This window comes from Rousettus aegyptiacus, unplaced genomic scaffold (genome assembly GCF_014176215.1).
Source record: "Rousettus aegyptiacus isolate mRouAeg1 unplaced genomic scaffold, mRouAeg1.p scaffold_m13_p_10, whole genome shotgun sequence".
In the NCBI taxonomy this organism is placed as follows: domain Eukaryota; kingdom Metazoa; phylum Chordata; class Mammalia; order Chiroptera; family Pteropodidae; genus Rousettus; species Rousettus aegyptiacus.
The window spans coordinates 1,225,394-1,252,914 of record NW_023416285.1 but is presented as its reverse complement, the minus strand read 5'-3'; the positions used below and the strand labels follow the sequence as shown (position 1 = coordinate 1,252,914).

The 27,521-nt window shown below is 58.5% G+C and overlaps 2 protein-coding genes and 1 long non-coding RNA gene across 8 annotated transcripts in view; 2 read left to right on the top strand and 1 right to left on the bottom strand.

Annotated features, from left to right (window-relative positions):
- Window positions 1–1,201, bottom strand: part of SH3BP2 (SH3 domain binding protein 2) — a 30,969-nt gene extending 29,768 nt beyond the window's left edge. The window contains exon 1 of one of the 2 annotated variants that reach the window (XM_016159304.2): window positions 1,097–1,201. The gene's annotated coding sequence lies outside the window, so the exon portion shown is untranslated. The remainder of the gene's footprint in view (window positions 1–1,096) is intronic. The other variant, XM_016159307.2, reaches the window with a different exon arrangement.
- On the top strand, window positions 31–7,862 carry LOC118608639. 2 transcript variants are annotated; one of them, XR_004953015.1, is made up of 4 exons: window positions 31–332; window positions 5,099–5,217; window positions 7,061–7,599; window positions 7,686–7,862. It is a non-coding gene; the product is annotated as an uncharacterized LOC118608639 (long non-coding RNA). The 2 variants fall into 2 exon arrangements; XR_004953014.1 differs by having other exon boundaries at window positions 38–332; window positions 7,061–7,862.
- Window positions 7,863–8,551: 689 nt separating this feature from the next.
- On the top strand, window positions 8,552–19,705 carry TNIP2 (TNFAIP3 interacting protein 2). Of its 4 annotated transcripts, none has more exons than XM_036227418.1 (6): window positions 8,552–8,762; window positions 15,002–15,289; window positions 16,707–16,796; window positions 17,109–17,357; window positions 17,471–17,677; window positions 18,993–19,705. In XM_036227418.1, exons 1-6 carry the CDS (start codon window positions 8,649–8,651, stop codon window positions 19,254–19,256), a joined length of 1,212 nt encoding a protein of 403 aa, XP_036083311.1. In that variant the 5' UTR covers window positions 8,552–8,648; the 3' UTR covers window positions 19,257–19,705. The 4 variants fall into 4 exon arrangements, with proteins under 4 accessions (XP_036083311.1, XP_016014776.2, XP_016014775.2 ...); XM_016159290.2 differs by lacking the exon at window positions 8,552–8,762 and adding an exon at window positions 9,665–9,981 and having other exon boundaries at window positions 17,471–17,590; XM_016159289.2 differs by lacking the exon at window positions 8,552–8,762 and adding an exon at window positions 9,665–9,981.
- Window positions 19,706–27,521: the final 7,816 nt, after the last annotated feature.

The following is a 27,521-nucleotide window of genomic DNA, read 5'->3' as shown; positions in this document are numbered from 1 at the left end:
AGGATCTCTCCTGTGGTCTTGCAGAGCCTGGGGCAGAGAGGGCAGGGGACTGACCCAGGGTCACACTGAGTCAGCGTCAGCTTATGCTTACACCCGGAACCCTGCCCCCACTCCCGGACTTGCCACGCCACCCGGCCCTCAGACCGTCACGGAAATATTCTACACATTTCACCATCCCCATCGGGGCAAGTAACATTCCCTGAGCTCCTTCTGCTGGGCCAGGTTAGATCACCCCATCGGGTCCACAGGCAGGCAACCCCGGCTGCCACACACCCTGTGGCCAGGGCCACTTCCGAGGGGCTCCGTACTCAGCATGACCATCCAACCGCCAGGTAAGGATGCCACCAGTGCTGATGGATGAGCAAACCAAGGCACAGGGAGAGGATGTGCAGTGCTCAGGGTCACACAGAGTGGCAGCGCGTGAGCTCCAGGCTGGCACACTGAAGCAGGCTCAGGCCCTCTCAGCTCCCCCAGGAGGAGCCAACCGTCGGCGCGCTTCGCCAGGGGGAGCCAGGGGCCCAGAGCAGCAGGAAAGAGCTGGGAGGGGCCGGACCCACACGTGGGAGGCCATCCCCAACCCCCAACTCTCCCATCCGCTCTGACACTTCACTCTTCCCCGAATAAGCGGCGCAGACTCCCCAGAGCCACGGGGCGATCAGTCACTCACACTTCAGTGTGAATCAGCTCCACCGGGCGGTTTACTGGGCGGGCTGAGGGAAGGAAAGTCTGGATTGCCGGGAGGCGGCGGGAGCGAATTCTCCGCCGGAGCCCTTGGAGCTTCGGCTGGGGGGCTGTGTAATGGGGTCCTGCGGCGGCCTTCGAGCCCCAGGGACCTGGGGTAGCGGGGGTCAGAAGGACAAGGACAGACGCGGCGCCACCAGCCCCCACGCCCAGGCTTCTGGGGCGCACCCCGCGCCCGTCGGAGCCCGCGCGCTTTTCTAGGCAGAGACGCCGCCAGGCTCCGCACGGTCCGAGCTGACCGCCCCCGCCCACCCTGCGGCGAGGTCCCCGGCCCCGCAGAGCCGGCCAGCCAGGGGGACGCGCCCGCACCCCGCCGCCGTGTCCCGCCCGTCCGCGTCCCGCCGCCGCGCCTTACCCGCCGAGGTTCTGCTCCCGGCCGCGGGCTCTGCGTCCCGGCGGCGGCTCCCGGCTCCGCAGCCAGCAGTTCCCACCCGCCGGGCCCGCCGCCAGGAGCTGGGTCCGGCGCGGCCCCGCCCCCGGCCCCGCCCCCGCCCGGGCCCCGCCCCTGGCCCGCCCCCGCCCTGGCCCCAGGCCCCGCCCCCGGCCCCAGACAACCCCTCTCTGGCGCTTTAAGGCCCCCGGGATGGGTGAACTCGCTGTCTTGGGCGTCCGAGGTTGGACGCCGAGACCTCAGAGTGGGAGGACCCGCACCCTTCCCCACCCCCGTTCCCAGGGACCAGGCAGGTGCCGGCTGCGAGGGTGGACACACTGTCCCAGCAGGGAACAGTGGGTGCTCAGTAAATACACATGAGCGAACAAACATGAAGCGTGTAGGTCCTTCCTGCGTGTCCTGCCTCGTGATACCCGGGGCCCTCTGAAGGTGGTGCTACTCTACACGCCCGTGCCCCTGGTCTGCGGGAGGAGGCGGCATCCGTCCCAACCTGGGTCTGACTCAAGTCAGGCGGCGTGGGGCCAGGGCACAGGAGGGCTTGCTGGGCACTGCACCTCTGCCAGGGCCCTTTTCAGCCACTTCCAGACCAGGACGCAGCCGTTGGACCAGGCTTGGCCTCCCGTGGCTCGGGAGTCTGGCTCCGACACTGTGAGGCACAGAAAACAGTAACTTTTTCACTTTGCCTTCCGGGAGGCTCCCAAACAACAAGGCTTATCCCCGCCGCCTTGGTCCGGGGCGGGGGGCCACAAGTGCAGCTTTAGACGCAGACATCCATATTCAGGTGGCGGAGATCTGGGAGGTGAAGGGGCTCCCTAGGGAGAGCCCCACCCAGGCAGGTGTTGTGAAGGTGTTCCAGGGAGAGGGCGAGGCCTTCAGCTGGTAGGTGAGTGAGCCTTCCAGGGATACATCAATTACTGGGGTTGGGGGAGGGAGGCTCATCCCCATGAGGTCTGGGGGCTGGACCCTCAGTCCCAGGGCCTAGGAAGAGCTGGGCCAGGGAAGGACAGGATTTGGCCAGCCCAGCAGAGCTGAGCCTTGTCCAGGTGTGAGGCCAAGGTCAGTCCCTCTGTGCTGTGCTAAGCACAGGGGCCAAAGTCCAGCAGGGAGCAAAGGCTGCTCTGGACCAGGCAGAGACAGGGATTCCAGGGCTGGGTTTGGGTCAGGCTGAGGCCAAGGTCCCTGAGGGCCTCGAGCAGACAGAGGTAGGCCATGGGGATGTCCAGAGCTGCAGGCAGACAGCTTGGGCCATGTCGCTGTGCCCCTGTCCCAGAGCTGTCCATCAAGGGGACCCAGGCTCCAGAGAGGGGAGACCCGGCTACAACAGCACACACCCCACTGGCGAGACACCCGGAGTCGGAAGTTAAGGGGTGGGGGTAGGGGGGTAAGAGAGACTAGAAAACCAAGCGGCCAGGCTGGACTTGGGCCCCAGAGATCCTGCCCAGCCCAGCTCGCCGGCCCACTGTGGAAGTGCCCAGGCTCAGGTGCCTCAGGCACCCATGCGGTCACCCTGCTCCCAGAGCAGGGCTCAGTGCTGGTGCAGCTGGGCCGGAGCCGCCTGACGTCCGGCTCAGCAGACCGGGTGCTGGCCCTGCACTAGGCACTGGGGACCCGGAGCCGATGCGGGGAAATCCCTGCCCTCCCGGCTCATGGGAGGGAGTGGGCACCATCATGTCTGTGATGTGAGTGACCTCTCCTTGGAGCAGGTGGCGCCAGTGCCCACTGCGAGCACCCGTGGGCAGGCCGGCACCCGGCTTGCCCTCTAGCCAGCAGGGCCTGGCAGAGTGTGTGGGTCAGCGTCTGTCCCCTTCTCAGCTGGCCTAAGAGAGGGCGTAGGCTGACCAGGTCAGAAGAGGCTTCCTGGAGATTGTGGGTCCCTGACCTGGTCACCTGGGAGGCCCTCTGGGCAGGGACGTGGCCTGAGCCAAGCCCTGGAGGACAGAAGGAATGGGGGGGGGAGGGGCTGTGAGGCCAGCTCAGGGGCCAGCCAGTGTCTGCTCCCTGTGGCCTGGCCACTTCCGCCTCTCCCAACCAGCTGCCGCCTGCCTGCTGGCCAGGCCAGCTGCGGCTTTTGCCCCCCAAGACGTTTGTTTGTGTAAATCTTCTACATAGAATAGTAGCGTCTGCAGGCCCCTTCCGGACGACGGATCACCCCTCCCCCCACCCCGCGGGAGGTGGCGCAGGCCCACGCACGCGCTCGTGTTTCTATTTTTATACGCAAACACCCTGCTTTCAACCCCCGGAGCCAGATTTGGAACTTGAAAGCGGCGGGTTCTATTCCGGGTCCCACTTCCGGCGGCGGTGTGGAGGGGCTGGGTGTTGGTACACGGAGCCCTCCCGCCCTCCTCCCTCCCAGCCCCGGCTCCTGCTACCCCTGCCCCCCAAGTCCACGTGACCTCTGGGAAGGCACCGGGGTCTGGAAGGGGAAGCCCACTGGAGCCTGGGAAAGGGAAGTTCTGTCCTCAGCTTGTGAAGGCCTGGTGTCGCCCCCAGGGGGCCCCACCACCGACCCCAGCTCAGGAGGGGAGGGACAGCTGGCCAGCACTGGACACCGGGATGAGGTGCATGAGGCCAGAGTGTGTGAGGTGTGCGGTGTGAGGTGTGACTGTGAGGCCCCCTCCACCAGAGGAGGGAGGAATGAGGGTGGGCCTGGGAGGGGACCCAGGAGGGGACCCATGGGAGAGACTAGCATCTCAGGGCCTGCCCTCCAGGCTCCTGACCAGATCATGCCGCCTCGGCAGGACTGAATGAGGGAGTTGCCCCAGTAGGCCCCACTGGGCCTCACGGGGCTCTGGGTGGGTCTCCCCAAACCTACAGCCCAGAACCCAAGGCACCCCTCCCTTTCCCCTTCCACTCATCCATTCTGAAGAGTGGACTTCAGCCCCAATTACCTCTCTGGTGGGTCCTGCAAACCATGGTGGGCGGCTCTAAGGACCCCGTCTGCCACCCTCTGGCCAATCAGCAGAGCTCACGGGGATGTGCTCTCTTCCCCACCCCAGCTGAGCTGCAGCCGCCCCACCCTCCCCCGGTGCCCAGAGCTCGGTGCCCACCCAGACCTCGCAGCTGTCCTCGGTGAACCCCTGAGCAGTGCCCAGCCCACAGCCAGCCTGAGGAGTAGGAGAAGGCTCAGCCCCTGGGGCGGGTGAGGAGGGGGCTTGCTGGAGGTGGGGACGATGGCCATTCAGGGGAGCACCCATGCCTTCCCCGGGACGCCTGCATGCCAACTACTTTTACACCCCTGACCTCGGCTCAACCTGCAGCTTCCAGGTGGCAGTGAGCCCACTTGGGGATGAGAAAACTGGGGCTCTGAGAAGGGAGACTCTTGCTGGGGACCTGAGCGGCACACGCAGGAGCCTGGCTGCAGCGAGCCCCGCACACGGGCCGCACAGAAGCCGCGGGCTGCCCTGCGTTTCTGATTCATCCTGCACAAAATCAACGGCAAAGTCACGTCTGCTGATCTCAACCTCTTCGCAAACAGTGTGGAATCGCCTGGCTCACTAACCATTTGTTACAGGGAGAAAGAGACTCTAGCTCAGCCAGATCGAAGACTTAAAGGTGAAATAAAAGAATCCAAAAAGGTGTTAAAAGAAAATGCAGATGATGATATACTGAGGAGATGAGGCGGGCTTTCAGGGTACAGAGGGACGTGACCAGCTTCTGAGTGGATACGGCAACATAAGAGTAACCCCCAAAAAGGGGAGTGTCAAACACACCATACGCAAAATCGAAGGGAAAACCACACTCTGGGAAGGAATGTGTGCAAAATGCATTAACAAGGGGTGAATATAAAAAGTGTTTTTACAAGTTATCTACGTTTCCACTTTTAGTTGAAAATGCACACAAGCAGCGATTCACAATAAAGAACTATACGCGGCCGATAAGCCGCCGGTCTCACCAGTTACCAAGTAAATACAAATGAGAACAACGAGATAATTTTTTTTTTTTTTTTTTTTTTTTTGCTTGTTGAAGTTAAGACTCTGGCGCGGCACCCCAGGACCCCACGGCTGGTGCAGGCGGCGTCTGGCGCGGCGCGTTTGCGTGTTTACCCACTGTGAGGAGCATCTGCAGCCTCTTTGGGGCTGTGCAAGGTGAGTTGACCTTGAGGCACAAGTTTACATCCTGCCAACTTAACAACAAGGCAATTTGGGCAACTAGCTCCTCCCGGCGTGCTCTACCTTTAGTTTCTGCTCATTGTCAGAGTCGCACATGCATGCCGCACAGAGAGTTCACAGTTTCACAAGGTTCCCGACGAAAAGGCCCCGCCCCTCGTCTTCCCTCGTGGCTTTTAGCGCCTTCTTCTGGTTTCACCTTCGCAGCCCCAAACAACACACTGTACGGCCCCTTCCCGGCCCGCCCGCCACGCCGCCCTCCCGTTTAGGTCGATGGCCACGGCGGACGTCGTCACGGCACCCTGGAAACTCTTCGCGCCCGAGCCACGTCGCGCATCACTTTTCCTTTCTTGCTCAACTTCTTCTTTTCCTTGGAGTTAATTGTGCTTAATTTCTCATTACTACTTCAACTCCAGTCTCGCCCAAAACATCTCAGTGTGTCGGGTAGTCTATCGAGTCAAAACAGACTCTGCTCGTGGGGAGCAGCCTGCACCCTGGGGTCTTCCTTCACCAGCACCCCTGAGTTCCCTTCTGGTTCTCTCCGCTGCAGGATCCCCCCACTTCCTGCATCCCACGACTTCCTCTTTCTTGGCTTCCTTGCTGCTCGCTGGAGCCCGCCCCCAAGGAGCTTCCTGAGAAAGGGCAGGGGATGTAGATTTTGAGCCTTATCCTTCTGAAAACATCTTTCTGCTCTTGACTACGAGTGGGGCTGAGGATCGAACCCTAGCTCAGAAAGCCTTTCACTTCAGAATGTTGGGAATTACCTCCCGGCCCGAGCGTTGCCGCTGAGACCTCCGCCCCTAGTGGCTTCCGCTCCCTGTCCCCTCTGCGCTGCCGGGGCTCCTCCCTGTCTCCTGTGCCCTGACAGCCCCTCCGCGTGCCCTTCGGATGCATCCGTTTCCGTTCTGGATCTGAACAGCAAGTGGGTCTTTTCCACCTGGAAACTCAGGTTTAAGCCCCGTGAAACGTCTTCGGTGAGATCTTCCACTATTTTCCTCCCTCCTGTTCTCTCTTTCTAGAACGTCTGTCAGGTAGCTAGGTTTCTCTAATACTTTCTTTTTTTTCATCTTTTGTCGCCGAGCTACAGGTCACATGCGTCTCTCGCGGTCACACAGGTCAGCCCTGTGCAGTGTGTCAGGAGTGTGAACACGGCGGCGTACCCCAATTATATGTACCTCTCTAAAATCCAAAGTCTCATTTCCAAAACCCATGTGACCCTCCCCCATGTGTCGAATGAGAACTCGGGTGCCCATTTTGTAGGTGGGAAACAGGTTCAAGATGTCGACCTTAAAATGAAAACACTTATTTATCTATCAGTAAACGTGGGTTTTTTTGGGAACAGCAAAGAACTGTAATTTGGGGACACGCGAGCTGTAGCGATAGGCCGGGCCAAGTCCGACACACGAGGAGGAGGACGGCGGGAGGGTGGTCTGGACAGAAGGTCCGCTAGAGGAAACGGGGCTCACAGTGATGACGGGCTCTCGCTGGCTGGGGAGCATGTCCGGGACATCTTCACTTACCGTCACCGACAGTGACAAAGTTTATGACAGAGGCCGCAGCGGCCTGCGAGAGGGGCGCGCGCACCGTCTGCCCTCTCAGAGCCAGTGGGGAAGTCCGTGCTTACGACGGAGCCGGGTGACAGCCCTGCCCTTCGCTTCCTGTCCCCTCCATGAAGTGGCTCCTCCAACTCGGTCTCGGTCAGTGTCTGCAGCATGTGGCTCGCAGAGTGTGCACCTACTAGATTGAAAAACTTCCTTTTTCCTGAATGAATCCCTTTTGGTGGTGAAACACCTAGATGATTCCGTTTTATGGTCGACACTAGGTCTCCGCAAACTTCGCCTTTCAGTGAAACGGCGTGCAGAGAAACCAGTCTGCCCCAGGCTCATCCGCGTCCACGGGAGTTACGTGCCCAGCATGTCTGGTCACACAAACGTGACCGAACTCCGAAGTACAGCCCCCAAACACTGCTCAGGTGAAACACCGGTCAGCGCGAGCTCTGCACGCGCCGGGCACGGCTGTGAAACACGAAGGCCGTCACCTCCCGCCCCGCTCGTTCCGGTCAGGGCCGTGGGTGGCCCGCCCGTCCCGGCAGCTCACCCGCCCTGGACGGGACGCCCTGCCGTCACAGGGCCACGCGCCCACGTCCACTCTCGCTCACACGGGGACAACACAGACACGCCATGTACACATTGTCGGGGAGCGGGAGGACCCACACGTGAAACCTGACGAGCTCAGGGGAGGCGCATGGCGGGCCCTACAAACCCAGAGACCGAGAGCAACACAGATGGTCTGAGCAGAGAACTCCTGCCTAACTGGTCCCGCGGGCAGCGCCGTCCCTGGCCTGTGGCTTCCTTGACGAAGGTCAGTCTCCGGCTTTGAAGTGGTCTGTTGTCTAGTGCATCTAAGGCGACAGACCTTGGAAATGCTGGAGTCATTTTCTTTCGCAGACCCCACGAAGGCACGACCTCCTCACCAGAGCAGGGGACCGCAGACCCTCTCGCTTTTTGTCCCCGGATGCCACCTCCCTGTGCTGTGACTATGACTGCCCCGCTCCCGCCAGGGTGACAGAGGTGCCGACCCTCTGCTTTGCCTCCAGTCCCGGAGCGTGCCCCGCCCCGCTCCCCCCCACCCCCCACCCCCCACCCCTAATCTGCCTCCGGATGTCATGAACCCCGCTACGCCTCCTCCTTTCATTCCAATGTCTAAAACGAGCTGCAGAAGCGCCATTCTCTGGGGCGTTTTCTCAATCTGTTGAGATCTTGCTTCCCAGAAATTTTCAGTTTGGCTGAAATAAACCCATAAAAGTTCTCTACAAGTTTAGACAGCTTCTTATGTGAACACAGACATGGGGAGACGCGTTAATTCCACAGACAGTGGCCCTGGCGGAGAAAGTTTTCTTCTCATCACTGTTATAACAAACAGGAAGGTGCTGCTGGAGGACCAGCTGTGCGTCTTTCCCTGCGGGGCCCCACAGCCCACGAGGACTCTGCAGCTGGGACCTGTGAGTGACTGTTCTTCCCGTGACTAGTATCCAGCGCCACCGCGTGCGAGCTCCCCCTTCTGGCCTGGGGACTCCGTTTCAGTGCGGTTTCCTTTCATTAATTTTCACAGCGACCTGCCCCAGGCCGGGTGCAGGTAAAGCAGCAGCGGTGAGGTGTCACCCCAGCCCTAAAAGCTCTGGGGCCAGCGTTCTTTCTTTTCTCCACCAGGGCCTCGGCCGGCTGGTAGGTGTCGTTCATAACCTAACCTTGGGCGGGCACTGCGCACTCCCCACGCACCCCTCCCGGGTAGGCGGGGCGCCGTCTCAGACCTGGGGTGAGCAGCAAGCACCAGCGAGCTTTGCTGACGCACCTGTCCGGTTCCAAAAGTCTGTGCGCCTTTGCCCTGGGCTCGGCCCAAGCTCGGCGGTGATGCAGAGCAAGAGGCGAAGCACGACGCTCCTCTCAGGGGCCAGGGAGGGGACAGGGCACACGCGCCCGGCGGCGGAGGCGCTAGCGCGAGAGCGAACCTTTGAAAGGCTGCAGGTGTGCTTGGGCATCGTCGTGGGGAAAACTGGGACTTTGAAAAGGAAAGCCGCCGCGGAGCCACGGAAAAACACTCGGCGTTGGTCTGGGAAGTTGGGACAGGGAAAGGGATGTTGAGAAGCGACGGCCGAACCCCCATACCCCCTTCTGCTCCAAGAATAATATTTTCGCGTGGAGCGAGGGCACGCGGGGCCGGGCACTGCCGTGAGCCCCGAGTGGGTCGGGCACCTCCCCGGACTCAGGCTTGGACCGTGGCCCTTTTCCTGTTGCTGCATGTGGTCAACTGGCATGCAGCCGGGGGACGTGGGCCACGCTCGGGCAGACGCTCGGGTCGTCTATGACCCTCACTCTCCCTTCCACCAGTAGCTGCATCAGAGGCCGCGCAATACCTCGCCTCACGCTGCCGGCTCTCCGACGGCTCCCCAGGTGCGAGGGTGTGGGCCGCTGGGCAAGCCAGGGGTCTGCGGCTGGGCGCGCCACAGGGCCAGGGGTCGGGGCGGAGCGCTGGGCGGGACCCGGCTCTGGCGGTGGGCGTGGCCGGGCCCCGGTGGGCGGGGCGGAGTGCTGGGCGTGGCCGGGCCCCGGTGGGCGGGGCGGAGTGCTGGGCGGGACCGGGCTCTCGGCGGTATGTGGGGCGGAGGTTCGAGCGCGGCCGGGCCCCGGTGGGCGGGGCGGAGTGCTGGGCGGGACCGGGGCTCCCGGCGGTGTGTGGGGCGGAGCTTTGAGCGTGGCCGGGCTCCGGGCGGAGCGCCGGGCGTGACCGGGCCCCGGTGGCCGTGGCCGGGCACAGGTGGGCGGGGCGGAGCGCTGGGCGGGGCCGGGCTCCGCGCGGCGGCGGGCGGGGCGCGCCGGTTAAAGTTCCGGGGAGGGGGCAGCCCGCCCAGGCCAGCGCGGAAGTGATCGGCGGCCGGCCGCGCGCCCTCCCGTCCGGGCCGCAGACATGTCGTCTGAGGACGCGGGGTCCGGCGGGTGGGAGGGCGCCCCGGGCGCGGCCGTCGCGCTCTGCGGCCTGTACCACGAGGCCGGGCAGCGGCTGAGGCACCTGCAGGACCAGCTGTCCGCCCGAGACGCCCTCATAGAGCGCCTCCGCGCCCGCCTGGCCGCGCTCGAGGGGGACACGGCGCCCTCGCTCGTGGACGCGCTGCTGGAGCAGGTGGCGCGCTTCCGGGAGCAGCTGCGGCAGCGGGAGGGCGGCGCCGTGGAGGCCGCGCTGCGCCAGGTGCGGGCCGCCCGGCCGCGAGCGCGTGTCGCAGAGGGTGCGCCGCCGCGCTGGCTCTGAGGGGCGTGTGTGGCCGCGTCGGCTTCCGAGGGGTGTGAGGCGCACGCTGGGCCGAAGGGATGTATGTCTGTGTTCCTTAAAGGACTTATTTAAACGTAGTTGGTGTACAGTAGCTTAGTTATGCTGCAGGCGGGCAGCGTTTATGCCGCTTACAGTGCGATCACTGCTAAGTCCAGGGGCCATCTGTCGCTGGCACACCTGGCCCCGCGTTACTGTTTCCCCTTCACCCTTTCCACCCAGCCCTCCACGCCGCTCCCATCTGGCAACCATCCGTTTGTTCTCTGTAACTATGAGTTTGCTTTGTTGATTGTTTTTAGAGTCTGCTTGCGAGTAAAGCTGCAAGGTGTGGGTCTTTCCCTGACTGACTGCCCTGGAGTAGTGCCCTGCCGGATGTTTCGCTAGGCCCTGGAAGTGCAGAAAGGATGGAGACAGGCAGATTTCTATTTTCACAGAGCTCGTATCCTAGTCGAGCAAATAGACACTGTAGAAATCGTTGCGTTTGTGGAAAATATGTAGGACAGATGTATCACGTCACAAGTTTCATGTTGTGATGAACGCACGATTGAACGTGTGTAAAGTACGTAGCCTACTCTCGCACATAGTTGGTGCTCAGGTGTGGCATCTGCCGTTGCCGTTCAGGTGTGTGCCGGGCGTGCGATTACGGGCACCTTCCTGTGGGAGTGGAACGTGTATGGGCACTTGGGTCATGTTTCTCCATCTCTGCCAATACCGAGTACATAAGGATGTGTACAGTATCGGAGTTGTGCCAGGCTCCGTAGAAGTGTTAATCCCGTGTAATTAGAGTGCAGAGTCTGTAGAGAATGACACAGGAAGTGGCCGTAAAGTTAGTTTGGGGGCAAACTGTTGACGACCTTTATTTACTACGTTATGGAGTTAATGGCACATTCTAACCAGCACTAGGCTAGGAAGGCAAAGATGGTTAGGATCCAATTCTCGCCCTTCAAACTGCGGATCACACACGCACGTCAGTGGTCACCCCTTGAGGCAAGTCGTGAAAGGGGACGGAGGAATGTCCAGTGGGGAAATAATGTAGAACAAGCACGGAACTAAGCCAGCTTAAGTTTCCACATCATAATGCTGCTGTTCTAAGGTTAATTTTTTGTTCTTTAGATATAATTGACATATAACATGTTAATTTTAGGTATACAACATAATGACTTGATATTTGTATATATTGTGAAATGTTCACTACAATAAATCTAATTGACATCCATTGATCAATTTTTGTATGTTTAACCATTTTTACACTCTAGGAAAAAAAATCCTACTTGGTCATGGTGTATAATCCTTTTACTGTGCTGCTGAACTTGGTTTGATAGTATTGTGTTGAGAATTTTTGCATCGGTGTTCATGGGGGACATCGTGCTGTGATTTTTGTGTAGTGCCTCTGTCTTGCTTTGGCAGGGTAATGCTGGCATCATCAAAATAGTTAGAAAGTGTTCCCTCCTCTTTTTTGGGAAAAACACTGGAAAGGTTGGTATGAATTCTTTAAATGTCTGGTAGAATTCACCTGAGAAGCCATCAGTTCCAGGACTTTTTGGGGGCAAAGATTTTTGATTACTAATTCGGTCTCCTTAGTAGTTAGAGGTCTGTTTAGTTTTTCTCTTTCTCTGTGATTGAGTCTTGGTAGACTCTGTTTCTAAGAGTTTATTTCTTCTGGGTTATCCAGTTTGCTGGTGTGCAGTTGTTCATCATATTCTTATCCTTTTTATTGCTGGAGAATCGGCGGTACTGTCCCTACTTTCATTTCTGATTTTAGTAACTTGAACTATGTATCTTTTTTTCTCAGCCTCCAGGGAAAGGTGTCTCAATTTTGTTGACCTTTTGAAGAACAAACTTTTGGTTTCTCTATTTCATTTATTTCTGTTCTAATGTTTATTAGTTCCTTCCTTCTGCTAGCTCTGGGTCTAGTTTGTTCTTCTTGTCCCAATTTCTTAAGTTGTAAAATTAGGGGTATAGCTTGGTGACCTTTCTTGTTTTTAAATGCGTTCATAGCTCTAGATTTTCTCTTTAACAAGCTTTCACTGGATTCCTAAGTTCTTTTATGTTGTTTTCGTTTTCATTTATCTCTAAGTGTTTTCTAGTTTCCTTGCAATTTCCTCTTTGGTCCATTGGTTTAAGAGTATGCTGTTTAATTTCCTCAATTTTGTGAGTTTCCCAGTTTTACCTCTGTTGTTGGTTTTCACCTTCATCCATTTGTGGAGACGATACTTTGTGTGATACCTATCTTTTAAAATCTTCTGAGCCCTCATATGTGTCCTAACGTATGGTCAATGCCAGAGAACGCCCCCCGCGCGCTGGAGGAGAGAGTGCTGCCTCTGGCTTTCAGCCGTGTGATCACCGTGTGTCTTCTTGGCGTTGGTCTTTTTCAGTTCATCTTACCTGGAGCGTCGAGCTTCCTGGATGTTTCCATTCGTATCGTTCCCAGACTTGGGGAAGGTTTGTCATTCCTTCGGACATGTCTGCCTCTCTCTCCTTTCGGGACTCCCATGTGCGGGCCTGCGTGCTGCTGTCCCACAGGTCACGTTTCTTCAGTCTGTTTCCTTTCCGTTTCTCGGCCGTGATCATTTCCATTGTCCTGTCCTCGACTTTGTTGATTCTTCTGCCTGTTCGAATCTGCCTTTGAATCTCTCTAGTGGATCTTTAAGTTACTGTACCTTCAGCTCCAGCATTTTGGGGGTTTTCTGTATTCACATTTCCCTTTCGTCGGCACACTGCTTTCTTGACTCTCTCCACACCTTTTAGTTCTTTGAGCGCCTTTAAGACGGTCGATTAACGCCCTTGTCTAGAAGACCTGCCGTCGGATCTTTTTCAGGGACGGCTTCCGTCATTTCCTTTGAATGGGTCATGTTTTGCATATAGATGCACTTACGCCGAGTAAACTTCAGTATCAGATAGACACATTTCTGCCATGCTGCTAACATCAGATTTTGGTTTGAGAAATTTTAGATTTAATGACAATGCGCTCATTTAGATTTAATGACAAAACAGTCTCCTTGACACTGTTTTCTCTGCACACTGCCGAGACCCTGGTGTGGTGACCAGGCCGGTTGGGCCGGTGAGGCAAACGGGTTGGCACCCCGGCACCCCACCCCAACACTGAAGCTGCAGGGCTGGCTTAGAACGGGGCCAGGCGAGGGGTGGCTGTGGGGCGGCCTCCTGCTGCGCTGTCCAGAGTAAGGATGTGGGACAAGGCCCTTGGCCAGCTGGTAATGCCTTCAGAAAGTGGTCCGTTTTTAAAGAAAACAAATTCAGGACCAAGACACAGGCCTGGATTTGTGCAGTCAGGGTCAACGCCACACAGGCCGCCAGCGGCGAGGGCTGAGGTTCCCTGGGAGCTGGCGTTCTGTGCCGTTTGTAGCGCTTATGCTGAGGCTGTCGTCGGTTCTCGCCTGGGTAAGTGCCCCCTCACGCTGGGTCTGGATGTGGCATCCAAGGAAAGTGGGGACGAGGGGACTCCCAGAAATTCCTGGAGAGAGGGGGCGAGATTTCCAGAAGGTTTGCGGGGCACTTGGTCGGGTGACGCGGTCACGGGCCGTCACGGAGGCACAGGGCGATTGTGTGCAGGGGCGGTCCCGCTGCCTGGGCCGCCCCGCCGCGCGACTTCCGGGCATTCCCCGGGTGTCTGCAGAGGACAGGAAGCAGCTGTGTCTCCGTCCCTCCAGGTGTGTTCTGTAAATGCCAGGCCACCAGTAAGGACGAGGCAGGTGGGATAAGGTCCCTCACCAAGGAGGGTAAAGCAAGGCGAGGAACAGCGTTGCTGTAGGACCCGTTTGTGTAGAGACACATGTTCTAGGTGCTTGTGAATGTTCTGGAAAGGTTACTGCCCAAAGAGTGAACGGTAGCTGCCTCTGCAGAGTGGAGCCGGAGGAGGAGGGGCTGGTGGGAAGAACGGAATTTCAGGTTTCATTTTATTTCCCTTCCGTGTATTTAAATTTTGTGCGTGTTTTTGTTTTAAAGCAGTTAAGAGAATGACCACTCAGGGTCTCTTAGCAGTACTGCCCAGTTTGCCATTTCACTGAGAAGTGCTAAGAAGTCCCTTGTCCCTGCTCACAGGGGCCACACCCTCTTCTGTCCACGCCCCCCCCAGGGAGCTCAGGGGGAATAGCCTGCCCCCCCTGCCGCGCCTCCCGCAGGCGCTGTCTGTGCTGGAGCTTTGGAAATGGGAAATGAGGGGGAGTAAAGCAAATTGTAATTTTAAAGACTTTTTTTTAAAGAAGTAATTTCAGGTGGGTGTATTTGTTTCCTAGAGCTGCCGTGATAAGTAACTTTGCACTTAACTGGGGGCTTAAAACCACAAAAACTGAATCTTTCACAGTTCCAGGAGCCTGAGATGTGGGAGTTGCAGGCCGGGCTCCCTCTGAGGCTCTGGGGGAGGGTCCGTCCAGCCTCTGCCAGCCTCCGGCGGCCGCCACCCTCGGGGCGTCCTTGGGCTCCCAGCCGCACCCCTCCCGTCTCTGCTTCCGTCCTCACAGGGCCTCCCGTCCAGGCGCCCACGCTCCTCTCTTCACGAGGACAGTAGGCACTGGATGGGGGTCCATTTCAGCCCAGTTTGACTTCATCCTATCTAATTCCATCTGTAGAGACTATTTCTAAATAAAGTCACATTCCCAAGGATGCGGGACAGGGACATGCCTTTTGGGGGCTGCCCACCGCAGTGGGGTTTCTACCCTTCCCATCAAGAGTGTTTGGAAGGGCCGCCCGTCACTTCTACAGGTGTGAGCTTGCTCGCGAAGATGACTTCAGGTGAAGTTTAGAAGTTATGTCCCGAGAACCCCAAAGTTACTTTTAGTTCAGACACCGACCTCTGAACGCGTGTGCGCGTCTCGTTGGCGACGGTCCCGTCGCTGACGGTCCGCGTCAGCTTCCTTTTGCTCTGAGAACATTTGTCTCTGATGTGGCTTTTAATCAAATAACTGATTTTAAATCTTCCACTTAGGAAATTGAGAGACTGTCTGAGCAACTTGAAGAAAAGGAGAGGGAGACCGAGCGGCTGCGGGGCCAGCCGGGGCGGGAGCCGGAGCAGGAGGTGGCGCTGCTGCGGGGGCGCGTGGCCGAGGAGGAGCGGGCCCGGGCCGCCAGCGCCATCCTGTGCCGCTCGCTGGCCGACGAGACCCGGCAGCTGCGGAGGACTCTGGCCGCCACCGCCCACATGTGCCAGCATCTGGTCAAGTGTCTGGACGAACGACAGCACGCGGAGGGGGACGCGGGGGAGAGGAGCCCCGAGGTAGGACCCGGCGCAAGGAGGGCGCGGTGGGGACGTCCCGGGGTGGGCCAGCGTCCCTCGGCATCACAGAGCTCTGGAACCCACAGCCGTCCCCACGGCCGGGGCAGAGCCGCCCACCCTGCGGTCTCTGCAGGGCGGCGGAACGTGCCAAGTGCGATAGGGGAGCAGGCGGCCGCTTCAGCAGCCCGCCCCCCAGGGCCCGCGGGGTGCAGTTGGCCCTGCGCCCAGGGGACAAGGCACTTTGGTTCCATCCGTCCACCTTAGCAGAGGATGCAGCGGCGGAGCTGGGGGGACAGCCACCCCCGAACTGCCGTGAGCGCAGCTTTCCGGGGCCCGGCGTCCATGGGAGCCGGGCGGGCTGCCATCTCTGAAGCTGGCTTGGCCGCGTCCGGGTCAGCAGCATAGCTTGCTGTGCCTGGGAGACCTGCTTGTCCTCGGGGCCCCAGCCCCTCATCAGCCAAGTGAGGGTTGCAGGGCACCCGGGCTGGGTGTCCCCCACGCCAGGTCGCGTCTGGGCTGTCGGGAGGGTTTCAGCACCAGGAAACCCTCTGGGGACGTGGCGGGAGCCGGGCCAGCAGAGCGGCGGCTGCCTGGCCTCAGCGGGCTGGCACCGTGGTGACCCCCGGGCCGCCCGTCTCAGCTGGGCGGATTCCACGAAAAGGGAGCCTCAGGAAGACAAGCATGTTTCAGAAACCGAGAACGTGTGGTCTGGCGTGCTCGGCAGACTGAGTCACCGTCAGTTCCCTCTGGGGATCCGAAAGGAGCCACACGTGGTGGGCGGCCTGGGCGGGGGTGGGCCCTGCAGCGGGGCTGGCCGCACTTCGCCTCTCAGCCAGTGTCATTTCCCAGCCTTGGACTCAGCTGAGTCACCCGGGGCTTCCCCAGTGACAGCTGGGTTAGGACACGCACTTCCCTTGTCATTTGAGGGAAATTCGCAAAAATAGTCACCAGCATCCGGTGAGCTGCACTGGTAAATGCTAGCTCTGCTGGCCACTGTCGGGGTCGCTTCGGGGTGTGGCTTCCAGGCGTGACTCCCCTGACAGCACGTGGGGGGTGGGGGCACAATGCCGAGTTCAGAGCCTGAGGTTGAGCCTGACTGTCGTGGGCTTGGAAGGAGGTGAGTGGGCGCACAGCCACTCTGTGGCCGGCCGCTGTCCGGTGCAGGGCCATTAGGCTTCTGCCCCCAAGTCCGTGAGGACGGAGCTGTCGGCCGGGAAGGGCGCCTGTGGCCTGGCCCCAGGGGGCTGGGCAGGATGAGGATGGGCTCCCCCGCCCCCAACTGTCTCTGCTTTGCTTCTCCACTGAATGACCAGCCACTGCCTCCGGCACCTGTGACCTCAGCCTGGCTCCCTCCCTTCTTGCTGCACGTGACTGTCACATGTGGTGACCCACAGTCTTCTGTCTCTTCCTTATGCAGCCAGACTGTCCAGGCCGGGATGCCTCTGTCCAGGTGGCAGTGGAGAAGTTACAGGAGGAAAACCGACTGTTGAAACAGAAGGTGACCCACGTGAGTGTCCGCCATTCCTCCGGGAAGAAGCCCCCTTGCGAACTTAGGGTCCATGCTGAGGGCTGGGCCCCACCCTTGGGCCGGTTTGGCAGATGCACATGGCCCCCAGAAACCCGACCTTTTCACCTGGAAGGACGGCTGTAACACACCTGGTCACTTTCTATCCCTGGCTGATTCACTCAGCAGTGAAGGGGGGGGGGCAGGGATCGGTGGCAGGTACAGCTCTAAGGCAGAAAACCGGCGGAGGCCACCCTGAGGGGCTGCTGTGGGCAGTCCAGGGGGCTCACAGGCGCTGTGGCGCCGTCTCCTCAGGTGGAAGACCTCAACGCCAGGTGGCAGCGCTACGACGCCAGCAGGGACGAGTACGTGAGGGGGCTGCAGGCCCAGCTGCAGGGGCTGCAGGGCCCCGCGGGGCCCGAGCTGCTGAGGACGGAGGTCTCGCGGCTCCACGCGCAGCTGGAGGCGCGGCGGAGCGAGTGCGCGGCCGCGCGGCGGCAGCTGGCGGCCATGCGCGCGGCCCGGGACGCCGCGCTGGAGCGCGCGCAGATGCTGGAGCAGCAGGTGCGCGCCCCGCGGGGGCGGCCGGAGCGGCGCGGGCGGCCCCCCCATTCCCCTCATTCCGCGAGCAGGGATGGCGCGGCCTAGTGACAGCAGAGCGTGTCGTGTCCTTTCAGGTTCTCGTGTACAAGGACGACTTCGCGTCGGAGAGGGCGGATCGGGAGCGCGCTCAGAGCCGCGCCCAGGAGCTCGAGGGGAGACTGGCGGCCCTGCGGCACGCGGCGGCCCGCAGACAGGTGGGCGCGGCGCCTCTTCTGCTCCCGGACCTGCAGGCACCGTGTGTTTGCCGAGACCCCGATTTCCGCTGGGCAGAGCCGTTTGGGGTACGGCGGCGGGAAACGACCCCCCCATCCCTGCGGCCTGCGTTGGTGTTAGAGGTTGGCGTGGCGCGTGGGACGGCTGAGGTGGCTGTCCTCAGGGCCCACTGTCCCCCCAGGAAGTACGTTCCTGGACTCCTTACTGGGAGCTCCCTTCATATGTGTCACCTGTTTGCTGTAAGGTGGGGACCCTGGTCACCCTATTGCACAGATGCAGACAGTGAAGCGTAGTGTCCAGTAATGAGACTCATGGCACTCCCGTGCCCCCCGCCCCCCAGACTCAGCACAGTCCCCGCAGGAAGCTCAGGAGCCGGTCTCTGTAGCCACCGAGCGAGTCCTGCTCCCTTCCTCCCCAGAAGAAACCCTGGGACCCTGCAGGAACGCCCGTCCTGACAGCCTGGACAGCAGTGGCGGCCTAGGGATGGCGGTGCCGGGGCGGAGCAGGGACCCAGAGCTGCCGCCCCACAGGGCTGCCAGGGGTCAGGATGGCCTGGCGTAGCAGCTATGCTGACTCCTAGGTGCAGCGGGTGGGGACGGTGCCTGAGGCCCCGAGCAGCCCGTGTGGTGTCCGCCCTGGACACCCGGCTCTCAGCCCCTGGCACTGGCCCTTGGTCAGCGACCCCCCAGCATATCCCTGGCGAGAGGCAGTGTATGCGTTCTCTGGTGGCCGTGATCATAAAGTGGTGTGTGACCTTGGACTGAAAGGCCATTAACGGTGCTCTCAGGATGGCCCCAGGCAGCCTCTCAGTGACTCAGGGCCAGTGACCAGGCCAGCCCCAGGCCGGGGCAGGGCCGTTTGCGCTGACTGGCCTCTGCGTCCCTGCAGCCTGTGGCCCCGTGAACACTGGGCGCACTTGCTGATGCTCAGCCCCGGTGACATGGCCGGGGACAGTGGCGAAGGTGTGAGTGGTGAGCCATAGTCCGGCGTGGAGTGGAGCACCGAGGCCGGCTGGGATGCGGGTCCCAGCCCCGGGCCACAGTGCTCACGACTCATGTCTGGGGCATGTGCCGTGCCACGGGGGGGCACCGCTGTCACCACCGGAGGTCCTGCGGAGGAGGTGCAGGGAGCAGAGCACACTCACCCTGAACTCGCTGGCCCTTCTTCGAGGAGGCACGTGGGACAGGTCAGATGCCACCCTCTGGGGCCTGGGCCTCGGTCAGGCGCATGTGGCACCTGCTGTTCCCGGAGTGCCGCCTCGTTTGGGCTCGGTCACAGCAGGCAGCAAGGTGAGGGGTACAGGTCCCACTCGGGGCTGATGAACCTGAGACCAGGTTTGGAGGCCCCGGTGCGGCCCCTGTGAGTGGCCCTTTGTCTTTCTAGGACTCCCAAGAGCCAGGCTCCTGCCAGATCCACACTGGGACCAAGACCCCCAAGTTCCTAGAGACCGATGCTATGGGGCTTTCAACGCCTGGTGGCCAGCGGCCAGGGACTGGATCCCAGCGGCTGGAAAGCCCCACGAAGGGCGCGCACCCGGGGACGGCCCAGAGAGGCCAGGGGGACCTGCAGTGCCCACACTGCCTACAGGACTTCAGTGACGAGCAAGGCGAGGAGCTCTTCCGGCACGTGGCCGAGTGCTGCCAGTGAGCCCCCGGAGGGGACCGGCCGGGCGCCCTCAGCACGCAGCGCCGAGCCCCCAGCACGGGCCAGGGGTCCTTCCAACCGTTCGCCTGCTCCGGCCAGGCACAGACCAGGTCGCAGGGAAGGTCCGGTGGGCTGGAGGCTGGGTCGGGGTTGGGAGGCCCAGCTCTGCCTCTCGTGGAGTTTGGGTCCCCGGGCCGTCAGGAACACTTGCAGGCCAACGTGACCTGGGAAGAGGTGGGCACCACGGGAGCCTTGTTTGATCCCCAGGGCAGGAGCCGCAGCCCGGGGCCCGGTCCGCAGAGCTCGGTGCTCAGGGCCCGTTATGGCCACAGCAGAGCCCTGTGCCTGCTGTGAGGCAGGCTGTGTCATGACGGTGTCTGTCCCGTGCCCAGAGGCCAGAGCACATTAACGGCACAGTCACTTGTTTTTATAATAAATGTCTGTTACCGCGACTGCTCTGTGTCATGCTGGGGCGGGACCCTGGGGCGGGGCCCCGGGGCGGGCAGAGCTGCGTCAGGCCGGCGTCGGGCCAGCTGGGGTGGAGAAGCGCTCCTCTGCTCCTCTTCACCACCGCCCGGGTACCGAGAGGTGCACCTGCTGTCCCTCTTGCCTGGAACAGCCTCTTACCATTGCCATTGGTGCAAGTCCTCAAGTTATAGTCAGGTGTCACCTCTGTGCCCCACGTCTGGGAACCCGCCTGGAAGAGGTCAGTCTAGGGGTGCTGCAGACAGACCCCCGCCTCACCCCGAGTCAGAGGAGGTGTCTGTGGACACCTGTGTGCTGGAACTAGGAGAAGGAATGTTCCAGGGAGAAGGGAGCCACAGAAGGGGGACCCCTCGGACCCGAGGCTGACCCCAGACGTGTGCCGAGCATGCAGCTGCGAGCCGATTTCAGCGACTCCACTGCAGGGCGACAGTTCTGAACTTGAGGCGCAAGGTCAGAGGGCTCATAAACATCTCAGGTTTTTCTCTGAGACCCCAGGAGGGCCAAACGTTAGGAGGAAGTTGACATCCTAGGACAAACTCTAGCAGCCCTCCTCCAACAGTTTCCAGGCGGCCCAGCAGGGACGCACCCACTGTTGGGACAGCCCGGGGTCCAGGGCCTCGTACACATGGACCACGAGTCCAGTGTGCGATAAAAATACCAGGCGTGAAGAAGACAGGCCAAGTGAAGACACTTCCAGGTAGAGGCTGAAAGATTTATATCCAGACTGTACTGTAAGAAATAACTAAGAAATTATTCAGGCTAAGGGAAATTATTCTGGATAAAAACAAGTAGAGAAAGGAATGAAGAGCGCAGGAATGGGTAAATATGAATGAATGCCGACTGTTTAAAACAATGTCTCAAGGGTTTTAAAACATGCAGACGTGACCACGGGGCTCTCTAGGTGGGAGAGATGCAGGTTTGTCACACTTATGCAATTATAAGGTTTTTGCACTGATTTAAGATGGACTGTAATGGATTAAGAAATAAGATAATCTCTAGGGTAACCACTAAAATAATAATAAAAATATTTAAGAAGTTAAAACAGAAAAATAATGTTCTTATTAACCCAACACAAGACAAGTTAGGAGAAGTAAAGGGATAAAGGGAAGAGGAGACAATCGGAGTACAGAGGGTCAGGACAGCAGACCCAACCCAGCTACGCCAGCAGTTACGTTACAGCCCAATGGACCAGACACTGCCTGGAAGACAGTGACTGTCACACTGGATGACAATGAGACAGTCCCGCCTGTGTGCTCAGGAGAAAAGATACACTTTAAACATAAGAACACGGAACGGAAACCATGGGAAAGATACTCTGTGCTCCACTGGCCAAGATAACCGGAGCGTGTGCATGATTATCACACAGTGGACTTTAGGAAAAACACTACTGGACAGAGACGTTACATGATAGCAAAACGGTAACTTACGAGTATAACAGTCCTAAGTTTGTGTAGAGTTAACAACATCACTTAAAAATATATAAAGCAAAAGGAGCTCTAGACAAAGGCATAATCACGGAGATTTTAACCTGCTTCTCTCAGTAACTGACAGAAGCAGGAAAAAACCCAGTAAGGCCACAGTCAGGGTGCATGGGACGCTCACCAAAGAGGCAAACGGGTGGGCCACAGAGCGAGTCGCAACGTGTTCCGCAGGACTGACTCGGCGAATAGATGCTCTCTGACCACAGTGAGATTAAACAACTTCGTAACAGAAAGGTAACGATCAAATTCCCGGCACACTTCTAAATGATCCATGGGCAAAGAAAAAACAATGGAAATTAGTAAATCGTTTAACTGAGTGAAAATGGAAATACAGCTTTTAAAAAAATTATGGAATGCAGCTAATGCAGTGATTAGGGGACATTTCATAGCCCTAAAATGCATATATATTAGAAATGAAGAAAAGTTGAAATTCAGTGATCCAAGCGCCCAAATCAAGAAGCCAAGAAAATAAGTGCAAATTAAACCCAAAGAAAATGGAAGGAAAAAATAAAAGAACATAATCAATGAATCAGAAAGCAGAGAAAAATCTACAATGCCAAAAGTTACTTCTTTTAAATAGTAATTAAACTGATAAACCCCTATAGCATGACTGATCAAGAAAAAACACACTACTCCTATCAGAAATGAAAGAGGGACATCACTATAGATCTCTCAGATATTAAAAAGATAATAAGAGGATACTATGACTACTTTATGCTAACAAATTCAACAACTTAGATGAAGTGGTTAAAATCCTTGAAAAACACAACTTACCAAACTGACATAAATAGAAAATGTGAATAGCTCTATATCCATTAAATAAATTGAATATGTAATTTAAAATCTTCCACAAAGAAAAATACAGGCCCAGATGACTTTACTGGTGAATTCTTCCAAACATTTAAGAAAGATATAACAATCTGACATATACTTAGGAAATAGAATGCTTCCTTGACTCATGATACAAAAACCCAAGAAAGGCGAGGCAAGAATGACAGACCAAAAGTCTGAAACAAAATCTTAACAAACTGAATTCAGCAACATATAAAAGATAATACCTCATAACTAAGTGGAATTTTTACTACAGGAATACGAGATTGGATGACATGAAAAAGAAAACCTACTAACTGTAATTTGCCATAACAATAAGAAAACCCATGTGATCATCCCAATAGCAGAAAAAGCATATGAAAAAATTCGACGCCTGCTCCTAAAAACAACCAGCGAACTAGGAACAGAAGTAATTTCCTCAGTCTGATGAAGGCGTATGTCCAAGACACAGACCACTTAACATCACACTCATGCAACAGAGGACGCTGTCCCTGGTCCACACCGAGGCAAGGTGCCTACTTACTGTCCCCATTACACTTCGACCCAGCACAGCGAGGCGAGAGGACAAAGAGACAGAAATCTAGGAAAAGAGAAATAAAATTCTTTTTGCAAATGACATGACTGTATGTGGAAAATCCTAGGGGGTCTTAAGAAAAGGTTTATAATTAGTAAATCAATTTGACAATCCCAAGACACAAAGTCGATACGTGAAAACATCTATTATATTCCTGTACCCTTGCAACAACTGGAAAAGCAAATTAAAAAGCCTGTGACGGGTTGAATTGGAGCTCCTCAAAAGACATGTTGACCAAAAAGATGCCGAACCCCAACCCCCCAGCACCTCTGCATATGGCCTCATAGGAAACAGGGTCTTCACGGATGTCGCCCAGGATGACGAGCTGCAGCAGGGTGGGAGACCCAGTGGCAGACCCGCCGCCGGTGTGGAGACGGGCGGAGGTGGGCAAGGCGCTCGCTCCCCCAGCCAAGGGCTGCCAGCCGCCACCAGGAGCTGGGCGGGAGGCCTGGACAGACTTCCTCGCGAGCTCCGGCGGCGGCCCATCCTGCTGACACCTGGCTTTCGGGTCTGTAGCCTCCAAAACTGAGAGAATAAACTTCTGTTGCTATAAGTGCCCCAGTTTGTGGCCCTTTGCTATGGGAGCCCCAGGAAACGGATACATAACCCCATTTATGATAATGTCAAAAACACAAAATGCTTACTAGAAAAAACTTACGAAAAGCTACAAGACATCGCTGAGAGAAACGCAGGAGCACGTAAGTTAATGACGTGACGGCATGTTCACAGACCGGCGACTTAGGACGCCATGTCCCCCAAACCGACACACAGACGCAGTGCGGTGTCACGCGCAGCCCCAGTGGGCGCAGGACGGGCTGACTCCGAAACCGGCGCTTCTGTTCCTTTTTCTAGGACTCCGGTGCCATGTGTCGGAAAGCCCGGTGGGGTCCCGCGGGCCATTCTGCCCCCGTCCGTCCTCTCTCAGTACTTCACTTGTGCTGATTTCCATCCGTGTGCCACAGAGCTGACAGGTGTTTCCTTCTGAAGTTTCTAACCTGCCCTGAATTGCGCCCAGAGCACTTTCCGTGTTGGACGCGCGCTGTCCTTCCTTAGCGTCTCGCTGGGAGTCGTCGTGTCTCCCATTCCCTTCCGCACGTCCCCGTTTCCCTTTATACCCTCGAGCATGTTTACAAGACTCACGACAGCCGCGTTCACTTCCTGTTCCCAGCTCGCCACCTGTCATTTCTGGGTGTTTCTACTCCTGGTTGTCCTCGTCCTCGGCCTGGCCCGGTGATTTCCGCCAGGGTCCAGCGCTGCGCACCTGGCTGCGTGTGGTGCACGCGGTTAACTGCCTGAGGGTCGACGCGACCCTTCTGCGCGTGCCTCATCTTCGCGTTTTATTCCTGGGCTGATTTCGCCGCACTGCTGGGGTGGTGCCCTTCTGAGAACGGCGAGGTTCCCTGCCCTGGGGGGGAACACCCTCTCGTGGCCCTGCTGCTTTCTGGCGGTTTCCCCTGGGTTTATGACTTTTTATTCCCACATGCACTGCGCAGCCAATCAGAGGGGCCTCTGTGCACACCTCCGGCGCCCCGTGTGGCCCCGTCCTGCCAGGAGCGCGGCCTCGTGGGTTCCAGCCACCCCGGCTTCCCCAGCGACGGTCTCTGCTCCCTCCGCCGGCAACCCTGCTGGGCCCTGTGCGCTCCTCTTCCTGGAGCTGGGGCCTGGCAACTGCCTCCCCACACGGAACCACGAAAGACCCTGAACAGCCGAAAAAATCCCGAGACAGCACCCAGTGGGAGGTATCGGGCGCCCTGACATCAGACTGTCCTGCAGAGCTGCGGTGATCCAAACAGCACGGCGCCGGCCAAGACACAGCCGCGCCAGGCAGCTGGACCGAACGGCGCAGAAATCAACCCCCAGCGACGCGGCCAGTTAACCTCTGCCGAAGGAGGCGGAACACACAGGGGGCAGAGGCACCTGTTCACCCGGCGATGCTGGGAAGACAGGCCAGACGCGTGCAGACAAACGCCACCTCCTTACACCATACAGAAACAGACTCAAGATTGGCGACGCCTGAGGCGTGAGACCTGAAACCACGACACCCCCGGAAGGAAACACGGGCAGTGACTCTGACAGTGCCCTTGGCTGTGTTTTTGGATCTGTCTCCTCAGGCGAGGGAAAAAGGAAAAAACCATGGGACCACATCAAACTAAGAGGTTCTGTATAGCAAAGGAAACCACCGATGAAAAGACTGTCTCGTAAACGGGGGAGGACGTGACGGCCGATACACCTGCGGTATGTACGGAACTCACGCGACACCAAACAACGAACAATACAGTCGAGGAGCGGTGGAGGCCCTGAACAGAGCTTTCTCCAAAGAGGTCATACAGGTGGCCAGCAGACAGATGAAAAATGCTCAACATCACTAATCGTCAGAGAAATGCAAACTAAAACCACAATGGGATCCCACCTCACACCTGTCTGAAGGGCCACCGTCCCTGCATCAACAACACACAAGCGCTGACCAGGACGCGGAGAAACGGGGCCCTCACGCCCCGCTGGTGGGGCTGCAGACGGGTGCGGCCGCTGTGGGACACCGCGTGGAGGCGCCTCAAAAACGTAAAACCAGAACTGCCACGGGGCCCAGGAGCGACCGCACCTCTGGGTGTTCACCTGAAGAAAACTAAAACAACTCGAGAAGACGTGCGCACCCACGTTCCCTGCAGCGTTACTTACGACAGCCAAGACGTGGAAGCAGCCGGGGCGCCCGCCGGCGGATGAGCGGAGAAAGGAGGGGGTGCGCACGTGCTCTGGAATGTCACTCAGCCACAAAAAGCACGACGTCTTACCGCCTGGGACAACACGGACGGACCTAGAGGGCATTACACTGAGCGATGTGAGTCAGAGGAAGACAAATGCCATGTGATCTCACGCACAGGTGGAATTAAGCAACAAAATTAATGGACCGATGAAATAGAAATAAACTCAGATACGAAGAACAGACTGATGATTGCCAAAGGGAGGGCTCTGGGGGATGTAAACAAAATAATTTTTTAAAAACCCTGCTAACAGAGCAAAAAGAAAAAAAAAATTAAGAACGACCTGTACACGTGGCCTGGACTTCCTGGCAGGTGGCACTTCAGGATGGCTGAACTTCTCACACAGCGACTCGGGCCTCCGAATCAGAGGGTCTCCATAAACGGGCTGAAGCTGCAAAAAAACCAAACCAAAACAAACCAAAACAGAAAACGGAAAACAAAGACACTGGCTCCGGGCAGGAGGCTGGGACGCCGCGCTGCCCGCTCCATCCCGCACACGCCGTGTGGGAATGTCTTCGATTTACGGCTGAGTGTGGCAGGCGGGCCCTTTCGGCAGCAGGTGACCCCCCAGGTGCCAGGTCCCACTGAGCGACGCCAGGGACGCGCCCACGCGCTGTGCCCAGTGTGTCCCTCGCTGCAGATGCGGCGGGCACGGTCGCACTGCCGCCTGGTCTGAGGTTTACCGGTGGAGCCGACCCAGACTGCCTGGGACCATCTGGATGAAGACCCCAAACCTAAGTTACTTCAACTGTCATTCCGCGTGACAGGCTGTGTTTGCGTTTAAAACAGTTAAACAGTGTAAATTGTGCAGCTTTTGTTTAAAAATCGTATTGATGAAATTAAGAAACGTTAGTCCTTTTAGGTACCATGATACTCATGCTGGACCACTTGGATTTTAACGGCGTGGGCACAGAGGTCAAGTTCAATAAGACGTTTTCAGTGTCCGTTTATTTTCTAGCCACTTCACCTCACGATCCATGTGAAGGTGGAACTCGAACTGGTCTGTGTGGGGCTCCCCCAGGGACTGGCCTGGGTGGGCGAGTGACCTTGCCAGGAATCTGAGGGGCTCCCCTGCCAGGCCTGGACCCCTCTGAGGACTAGCACTGGAGCTGGACGTCCCTCAGTGTCCCCATCTGTCATTGTAACCACACCGTGAGGGCCTGGCCTGTGTCCACAGCCATGGGAAGGGGAACCCAGGAGGCCCTGTCCCCCTTGACCCCCACACCCTTCTTCAGGCTTCCTCCTGGTCCTGGGTCCCCCGGGCCCAAATCCATCCTCTCTCCCTTGTTCCTGAGAACTGAAGTGGTGAAGCGACGCCCCTAGAGGAAAGACCTGAAGGAGCGCCGGGCTACGTCCCCGGGAGGGTGGCCCTGCAGGACGGTGGCATTTCCAGACAGCAGGGGAGGGCGCTCCCCAGGAGCAAGGCTGGGAGGTCTGAGGGCCAAGCATGCAGACCTGGAGCGTGGTGTGGGTGGAGGGGACAAGCTGGGAGGGGCGGGGCTGCGGGAGGGGTGGGCGGGGGGGGGGCGGACAGGTGCTTAATGTGGGGTGACTGGGGCTCCCCTTCCCACTCACAGCTCTGACAGGCCCTGGTTGTATCACAGCTGGGAGGGACCCTTTCAGCACCAACGTGGCCACACGGGACAGACGAGGAGCGAGACCCAGGGATGGGACCGGCTCCCAGCACAGCCTCGACTGTGAGGAGACGTGGCCGGGCAGGGTGCCCTGGGCCCAGGCGGGCAGCTTCGCCAGAGGGTGAGGCCCAGGCCCAGGGAGAGCAGGACTCCCCCCGCCCCCCGCCCCCACCCCCTGCCCCATCTGCTCCCGCCACCCGGGCCCAGCCCCGCTTCTCACCGCTCTGCCCCTGCTTCAGCTAGAAGTGGCCGAGGCCCCGCCCCGGGCCAGAGTCCCGGGGCCCCGCGTCGGGTCGGCCCTGCTCAAGGACCCGGCTCCGGCCCGGCCCGGCCCGGCCTCAGCTTGTCCCGCCGCTGCTCGTCTGTTGCCCAGGGACGCGCTCTCCTCCCACCTGGGAACACACAGCCCCACCCTGGCCCACCCGCTCTGCGCCCCCGAACGCCAGCTCCCACGGCATCCTGGGCCAGGCCGGGTCAGTGATGGGGCCAGTCCCCCGGCCTTG

Coding starts and splice junctions, on each gene's coding strand:
- TNIP2 (XM_016159289.2), top strand. CDS start 9,703: ATGTCGTCTGAGGACGCGGGGTCCGGCGGGTGGGAGGGCGCCCCGGGC. Junction 17,358..17,470: donor CGCAGATGCTGGAGCAGCAG/GTGCGCGCCCCG, acceptor GTGTCCTTTCAG/GTTCTCGTGTACAAGGACGA. Junction 17,678..18,992: donor GCTGGGCAGAGCCGTTTGGG/GTACGGCGGCGG, acceptor TTGTCTTTCTAG/GACTCCCAAGAGCCAGGCTC.